This window comes from Triticum aestivum, chromosome 5D, assembly GCF_018294505.1.
Source record: "Triticum aestivum cultivar Chinese Spring chromosome 5D, IWGSC CS RefSeq v2.1, whole genome shotgun sequence".
In the NCBI taxonomy this organism is placed as follows: domain Eukaryota; kingdom Viridiplantae; phylum Streptophyta; class Magnoliopsida; order Poales; family Poaceae; genus Triticum; species Triticum aestivum.
The window spans coordinates 72,767,113-72,775,475 of NC_057808.1; the positions used below are offsets into that span (position 1 = coordinate 72,767,113).

Here is an 8,363-nt window from a genome sequence, read left to right on the forward strand (position 1 = left end):
AAGAATATTTAATTTTCAAGTACTATATAGGTTGAAACTTAACTATACAATATAGTACTACGCGCTTCCGTTCACATTGCATTTTTTTTTGTTTGATCCAAGCTTGGTCTGACCGGTCAGCGTATTGTATGAAAGTGCACGAACTTGCAGTGGCATTATAATCAACACATGATACTCGTGTGTGTTAACGAAAACGCTGTATACTGAAAATGGAATCATAATCAACACATGGTACGTGTGAAGGCAATTTGACACATATTTGCAGTTGACGCAAACTAAGTATGCAAGTCGGATGTGGCTACCAACCGTTGCACACGCCATCTCGGCTCTATATATACCGGCCAAAAGGCGGTTCTCAGTTCTCACCAGTACACAGCTCAGTTTGGAACTAGCTTGGAAGTCGAGATATACATACATATCCTCTGTTGCCTATTGCAACTTCTAGTAGTTCGGAAAATTTCTGCAGATTGAGATATGGGTTTTGATCGTGCCAACACGGCTAACTGTGTCGCCACTGGCCGCGGACGCACCGTCTGTGTGACTGGCGCCGGTGGTTTCATCGCGTCTTGGCTCGTGAAGCTCCTCCTAGAGAAGGGGTACGCCGTCCACGGCACGGTCCGGAACCCCGGTGAGTACAATGCACCGTTCATCGTTTGCTAATCTCCATGCCTGGACTGCATCTAACTTTGGTGTGTGATTCCAGATGACGTGACAAGGAATGCGCACCTGAGAGCCTTGGAAGGGGCGGCGGAGCGGCTGACCCTCTTCCGGGTGGACCTGCTGGACAAGGAGAGCCTCGTCGCTGCATTCCAAGGATGCGAAGGGGTCTTCCATACCGCATGCCCCGTCACCGACGACCCGGTACTTTACTTACCCACATAGGAGTATTACGCTACTGACACCGAATGTACAGTGGCTGACAAAGGTTCATTCATGTACGGATGCAGGAAAAAATGATCGAGCCGGCGGTGAACGGGACGAGAAACGTGATCAACGCTGTGGCGGAGGTGGGCGGCATCCGGCGTGTGGTAATGACGTCGTCGATCGGCTCCGTGTACATGGATCCTCGCCGCAGCCTTGATGGGGAGGCCAACGAGACATGTTGGAGCGACCTCGAGTTCTGCAAGGACACAAAGGTCAGCTTAATTAACTCCCGCTCGTGTGTATGTTAGAAGCACCATATACATGCTAAAAAAATACATGTAAAATGACATGGATCTGACAAGTAAGCATATGCAGAACTGGTACTGCTATGCAAAGACGGTAGCGGAGCAGGCCGCATGGGAGCTTGCCAAGGAGAGGAAGCTCGACCTCGTGGTGATCAACCCGTCTCTAGTGTTGGGACCTCTGCTACAGTCGGCGGTGAACGCCAGCACGTGGCATATCGCCAAGTACCTTGACGGCTCGGTGCAGACGTACACCAATGCGGCACAGGCATACGTGCATGTCCGTGACGTCGCGGACGCGCACGCGCGTGCGTACGAAATACCTAACGCGCATGGCCGATACCTCTGCGCGGGGCGCACGTTGCACCGCGCCGAGGTGTGCCGTATCCTCGCCAAGTTCTTCCCGGAGTACCCCGTGCCCACGAGGTGCAAGGAAGGGGCGGGCGAGATGAAGAAGGGGTGCCGGTTCAGTAGCCGGAGGATCATGGAGCTTGGTGTCGGCATCACGCCGGCGAGCCAGTGTCTCTACGACACCGTCACGAGCCTTCAGGACAAGGGCATCTTACCCCGTCGCGACGTTGATATGTCCTGACAACTCCATGGCCATGGGCACCTTGGTCAAGTCAGATGCGTGCCCCCAAGTCGTGGCATTGTATTCTCCATTTCCTCCTCATTTGTTCACCCATTAATTTAAGTGATTTTTATTGAAAAAATATGTCCAAATCTTTACTTGTCGCCATTAAAATCTCAGACCGAGTAGCCGAAACTTATGAGTCTTTGGCGAGATGCACACCATGTTCATTGGCAGCGTTCTCAAGATCGCGTCGCCTCGGCCATGATACAACATGGAATGTTGTGGTTTGTGCACCTTTGGCGACATGTGCACAATGTTCATTGGCTACAACGGTAAGCTGGCATCGCTTCACCGAACAAAAGAATAATCTTAGAATGTATGAAAGCATCCACACGCTTGGATGCGCCGGTCTTTTTTTTTCTACACTACATCCATCATTATTTAATTTTTTTTGCGAGAAAAACTTTCAATCTATTCATCTTCAATCATGGTAGTACAACGAACACTAGAAATAATATAAATTACATCCGTAAACCACCTAGCGACGACTACAAGCACTGAAGCGAGCCGAAGGCGCGCCGCTGTCATCGCCCCTCCATCGCCGGAGCAGGGCAAACCTTGTTGTAGTAGACAGTCGGGAAGTCGTCGTGCTAAGGCCCCATAGAACCAACGCACCAGAACAGCAACCGTCGCCGGTGAAGAGTGTAGATCAGAAGGATCCAACCTGAAGACACAGGAACACCCGAACGACGAACAGATTCGAGCAAATCCATCAAAGATAGATCCGCCGGAGACACACCTCCACACGCCCACCGACGATGCTAGACGCATCACCGGAACGGAGGCTAGGCGGGGAGACCTTTATTCCATCTTCAGGGAGTCGCCGTCGTCTCGCCTTCCTGAATAGGACACAAAACCTAACAAAACTCGAAAAAAGATCTAAAAACGGAGCCCTCCCACCGGCAAGGGCCGAGATCCACTCCGCCTCCATGGCCCTAAGGCCACCGGAGACGGGGCGGACCGGCGACGGTGCCGGCGGGAGGCAAGAGAAACCCTGCCGGGACTCTCTAGTTGATCATTATGTGATATTTTCATATATAAAGCAAAAGGTAACATATTTATAAAGGGAAAAAGGCACAAGAAAAAGATACAAGAGAAATTCAGTCAAATCCTTGTCTTGGTAACATGATGCAGAAAAATTGTAGTCTGATCAACTGAGCTTAAAGATTAATTTCAATCCAATCAAGAAGCTTGAGCTCAAAGATTAATCTCGATCCAATCAAGAAGCTTGTTAAGATTATTTTTCTTAATACGGTAGCTCACGATCTTGAGATACTGTCTCAGTAGCGTCCTCCAGGATTTTTTTTTGCGGGGTCAGGATTTTTTTTATTTTTATGAAACAACACACTAGCTTAGTTCATGTTCCACTCTTCAGCTGCAGCAAATTTTATGCCTCCCTTGATATCAGACGGGGCATATATTGTGAAACCAACGGATCATCGTACAAGTCGCCACAAATTTTGCCCAAAGAGGGGGATCTGATTTTGCAATGCAACCTACCCTGCACTAGTAGCACCCAAGCACAAACAGATTACAAAATCGCGCACACTAGTAAAACGGAAAACGGTAGATAAAGCATATAAACCCTCGCACAAAATGTATATATTTCTCCCTCCAGACTTACAAAGGCCACAAGTGTCCACACACAGATATTTCTGGGCATATGCCAGAGCCTCACACCTTGTACATATTGATACAACCATTCCAATTCCAAACACTATAAAAAGGACCGCCATGGAAACCATCGTATATATCTTTAAAGAGACTGCACACTTCAACAGAGTATCAAACAAGCGATGCGTTGAACAACGGTCGCGAGGACGCTTCTTTACAGGTACTTGATGAGAAGCCAAACGATAACCGCGAGCAGCACTATGGCAGCAACAGAGAGCATTAGGCACATGCATGAGCAGCCACCTTTGGCGCGCTTGTTCAGAATTGCAAGCCTCTTTTGCACACGCTGAATCAAGAGAGTCACGTCAGTGCACATCCACGTGAACGGAACTTCGATATCAAATAGTAGCAGTAAGATATCTACCTGAAGACGGGAGTTTGTAACGTCAACATGATCTTCCAAGTCATCCTGCGACATGGAGAAAAGCAATTATCAGACATTATTAGATACACAAATGCATAGGGCTCTTTTAGGGGCACTAGCACTAACAATCAATCTTGTATGCAGAGTAAGTTCTTCATTGACTGCTAATGCAATATGTTTTGTGCTCAGGACTGTCTCCTCCAGCCTTTCGAGGCCCTCATCTTGTTCTGCAAATTGTCAAAACAAATGAATTAGCTACCATGCAATGGTTATCACCTACACAAATGCTGGTGATTTATGTAAATATATGTGCCAACCAATACAAAATGCAAGTAATAATGGGATGAACAGGACTTGTGGAGTCTATTAGGTGTGCTTTGGCACAAATAGCTAATTGTGTACTCAAATTCAATTTATATAGTTGACAAGTCCCACTGTTAAAACAAACTACTTGATGAACAATAATAATACCTCTCATAACTTGCCTCTGAAGGCCAACAATTCCTTGGTTGTCTAACCCAGCAACTCTGCTCATATCATCAGCTGCTTTCTTACTCTGACCAAGCAAATCCTCCCTGAACAGCATAAATGCATATTTTACATATAACTATTACTTACAATGCTAATAATCTGAACAAACTTTAACCAAATAATGTATTCAAGTAAAATATTTAAGCCCCGAGAAGAAGGTGAGCATTGATGCAGACGAAGACCACTATAGGTTCAGTACTGAGAAGCAGAATAAACCTGTTGGCAAAGTTTGACACGTTGAAACTTGTCCCCATCTGTTTTGCTTTAGATTTCAAATTGGAAAGTGCATCTTGGCGCTTATGCATCTCCTTGTCAGTGCTGCAAAAAAAAACAATTAAAATGACTACATGAACTTTTTTTATAGCAAGTAAAAATTATCAGACCTCATTGCTGGACACAAATTTATAGGATTGTTCAATTTATCATACAGGTGCAGAAGACAAAAAACTCTGTCAATGACAATCCTATGGTAGTAAACTTCTTTCACATAGACTACTACTGGTACATGTGGGGGTCTAAATTTACTTGTTTAATTATCTCCATTCAATTAAGCTATCTCCATTTACTTCTTTGTCTAGAATCTCATCTTATCTGCTAGATGAGTTGGTTAATTATTAGCAGACGGCTACTTATGCCTTGTTATCTTTTTGGCAAGCAATTAATAAGAAGCCTCTTGCCCCTAATTTAATTCTCCTATCCCCATCCCCTATTTTATCCTTGTGCTCCAATCGACCAGGGTTGCCATCAAGACACTTGACAGTCGGAGGCCAAGGCCTAGTTCTCCGGCAGCTCCCAACTACGAGGTTCTACTAGCAACACATTTCACACAGAACTTGTATGAACCAGCATGGCAGCATCTTCCCTATACTGCACACATTATTATAATGATTCCTCGAAACAGGCTTTCGCCCCGCTATATTAATATAATATAGCAACCACCCATACAACTATGATTCTTTGACTGTGCCTAGAAGAGTAGAATTCACTAGACTATTCTTATAAGCAGCCAACACATGTACGTATTACTGACATAAGACATAAGGTAAACCATAAATGAATTTTGATTCTAAGGATATATCAAACATGCAATAATGGATTACTTAACAGTCCATACAAATTCTCTGATATTCTACTGTCCTATGTTCCTTTGTAACTTCCAAAACAAACTTTCAAGATTTCTGAGTCAACACATATTGCAGTAATGTAAGAACTCTAGTAATCTTCAGTATATATTATATAAAGATAAAAGTAGTCAAGACATACAGTGACTTTGGAGGAATCCTGGACAACAATGTCACCAAGCTATCCAGTCTAGTCCCAAGAATGGTTATTTTTCTCCGGATGGCTGATGTGTGGCGCATAATTTCGGGGCCTGATTGTGGAAGAGAACTTCTATCGGCAATCATGGAGCTTATATCATCAACAAGCTTAGATGCTTCAGTGTACTCTTTCATCCATGGGTCCGAAGATGATGCCATTTCTGATTAATTCAAAATAGTATTAGCATAACTGTCAAGTAAGAACCAAAAACTATGGCAGGATAAAAGCTTTAGCAGGATAGATGCATATAAACAAGCGCAAGGCAATATCACAACTCGGTTATCATGCAATAGCATAATTAAAAATGGAGAGTTGACCGGTTGATCCCAAACTAAGATTGACAAGCATGCAGGAATACATTGCTCCTACCAAACAAACTCCTAGCCATGGGACCCTAAATGGACAGCAAGATTGCTGAAGGTTTAGTATGGTGTGTCCAAAACTTATCTTTGCAGATTTTTGCCACAGATAACACCAAACAAACATAGGGTGTGTATCACCTCTGGCAGGTTACGTTTAGGCAGGAGAGGCCCAACCAGTCTGGCAATATTTCAATTCTAACTTGGTTCCATCAAAATAGCCCCCAGAAGCAAACTGGTTCTTCTTTATTACTCCTACTATGCAAGTTGCATAATTGTCTACAAATGGGTTTTCTCAATCCCCTTTCATTGTCAGTTTGCTGTGACATGGTTCCATGAATGACATGAAAACTGGAAAGGGAAAAGATCCACACAAAGTTTCTCCATTTGCAAGCATCAAGAGATACGATGCAGGAGCAGGAGTATAGGAGGAGGACGATGTCCTCTTCGGCAGCAGAGCAGAAGACGGGGCGAATGCAGAAACATGTAGATTGAGAAGGGTGTGTAAGCTAAAAAGCTAGCAAACTGGTTCCATCAAATTAGCCCCCAGAAGCAAACTGGTTCTGCTTTATTACTATACTATGCAAGTTGTGTAATTATCCACAAATGGGTTTCCTCAGACCCCCTTTCATATTTAACTTTGCTGCGACATGGTTCGATGAATGACATGAAAACTGGAAAGGGAAAAGATTCACACAAAGTTTGTCCATTTGCAAGCATCAAGAGATAAGATGCAGGAGCAGGAGTATAGGAGGAGGACGAAGTCCTCGTCTGCAGCAGAGCAGAAGACGGTGCAAATGCAGAAACATGTAGATTGAGAAGGGTGTGCAAGCTAAAAAGCTAGCAAATGCATGTGCATCATAGTCAACTAGTGGCGCCGTCAAAATTACCCTTTATAAATAAGGTGATTGTGCCTGGAAGTGAACAGCCCAAACAATGAACTGCGATTGGGCAAGAACAAAGTTTCAGCAGATAACAAGCAGGCTCGTAATTTCGCTAACTCCTTGTACAAACTCGATTCGTGTCAATTAATGCAGATTTGGTACTGCAGCTGCTTGCGCAAAGTTGATTTGTATGTTTCCCTTGGATCCTTAATTCCTTATGGAAGCTGAAACCTTTTTCTTGCCCAATCAGAAGAGAACATGCAAGCTGACTTAAGGTGAGTGTGTTTTTCTACAAATTGGTCCATTAATAAGTTCCTAATACAAGACCTAAGCCCCTACTTATACAGATGATACCATTCAGGAACAAAAAGGAAAGATCAATCCACTATCAATTTCTCAGCTCTGAATCTCTAATTCTCTCTCCCTCTCCTGATACATCTATCCCTCTCAATTTCAACTCTCTCGCCCGCCGCATCATGAAAAATCACGAACTCACCCGCCCTAAGAACCTGCCGCGGCGCACACAACAGAACCCTAGAAATTAAGAGAAGGGTGGGAGAAGGAAGAGGAGGAGGGGGGATCTTACCGGCAAGCTGTGGCCGCCGACGTCGCCTCCGGGGTCGCTGCAGCGTGAGAGAGGGAGAGGGGAATTCGCCACGCGCGAGAGGAGAGGGGAGTAGCCGATTGATTGTGAGGCCCCAGCGATCAGCGAAAGGGGGCGAGAGAAACAGGAGAAATGCAGACTTTTTCTATTCTTCAGAGGGATATAAACGACAGGCTCCCATACATCAGTTTTGGGCCAGCTCACGCCTAATCTGCCACCGGGCCCTTCCGCCGGTGGGGTCCACTCGACGGCCAATTCCATTGCCGATTTCGGACTTCTTTCCGTCACGGCAACTGCACCAAATCTCCCATTTTTATCCATGCATCGCACATCATGAAAGCTTACGGACATGGGTGGATGACCGAAATCACGCAATCCAACATGAAAGCTAGGGGGATGTCACGACTGGCAAGGTGAAGCCCGACCACGATGAGGAGGCTGACGACGCCGGCCCACCAACCGAGAAGAATCGCCAGCGGGATGACACGGGCGTGCTGACAGCTGGGCCCGAAGAGTAGCTGCTGAGTGGGCCTGCGTGCCTCAAGAGTGCGTGAGTATTAGTAGGTGAGGATTGGCTCCGCAAAGGGCATCGAGAATTATTGTATCCGGCAGACTGGAAGAGAGAAGCTGTCCTTCTCCTTCCTTCGGCACCCCTTTTCCCCTTTCCCCTTACCAACTCCCTCCTCCTCCTTCCGATCTAGATTGAGTACGTTACAGTTGGTATCAGAAGTCAGAGATCTGGAGACGGCTTACCCCTGCCTGCGTTACGCCACCAAGCAAGCCCTCAAGGCGGCGGCGATGGAGGAACAACTAGCCGCGCTGATTAC

At 45.7% G+C, this 8,363-nt stretch overlaps 2 protein-coding genes across 2 annotated transcripts; one reads left to right on the top strand and one right to left on the bottom strand.

Moving 5' to 3' along the window:
* The first annotated feature begins 379 nt into the window (after positions 1-379).
* LOC123119528 (cinnamoyl-CoA reductase 1) lies at positions 380-1,889 on the top strand. The gene is made up of 4 exons (XM_044539365.1): positions 380-628; positions 704-861; positions 948-1,136; positions 1,240-1,889. Exons 1-4 carry the CDS (start codon positions 475-477, stop codon positions 1,756-1,758), a joined length of 1,020 nt encoding a protein of 339 aa, XP_044395300.1. The 5' UTR covers positions 380-474; the 3' UTR covers positions 1,759-1,889.
* Positions 1,890-3,371: 1,482 nt separating this feature from the next.
* LOC123119529 (syntaxin-51) lies at positions 3,372-7,724 on the bottom strand. The gene is made up of 7 exons (XM_044539366.1): positions 7,519-7,724; positions 5,633-5,849; positions 4,586-4,687; positions 4,310-4,413; positions 3,965-4,065; positions 3,839-3,883; positions 3,372-3,760 (listed from the first exon to the last, which is right to left on the bottom strand). Exons 2-7 carry the CDS (start codon positions 5,845-5,847, stop codon positions 3,629-3,631), a joined length of 699 nt encoding a protein of 232 aa, XP_044395301.1. The 5' UTR covers positions 5,848-5,849; positions 7,519-7,724; the 3' UTR covers positions 3,372-3,628.
* Between the last annotated feature and the right edge of the window lie 639 nt (positions 7,725-8,363).

Coding starts and splice junctions, on each gene's coding strand:
- LOC123119528 (XM_044539365.1), top strand. CDS start 475: ATGGGTTTTGATCGTGCCAACACGGCTAACTGTGTCGCCACTGGCCGC. Junction 629..703: donor CGGCACGGTCCGGAACCCCG/GTGAGTACAATG, acceptor GTGTGATTCCAG/ATGACGTGACAAGGAATGCG. Junction 1,137..1,239: donor AGTTCTGCAAGGACACAAAG/GTCAGCTTAATT, acceptor AAGCATATGCAG/AACTGGTACTGCTATGCAAA.
- LOC123119529 (XM_044539366.1), bottom strand. CDS start 5,847: ATGGCATCATCTTCGGACCCATGGATGAAAGAGTACACTGAAGCATCT. Junction 4,066..4,309: donor TCAGAGGCAAGTTATGAGAG/GTATTATTATTG, acceptor GACAATTTGCAG/AACAAGATGAGGGCCTCGAA. Junction 3,761..3,838: donor TTACAAACTCCCGTCTTCAG/GTAGATATCTTA, acceptor CTCTTGATTCAG/CGTGTGCAAAAGAGGCTTGC.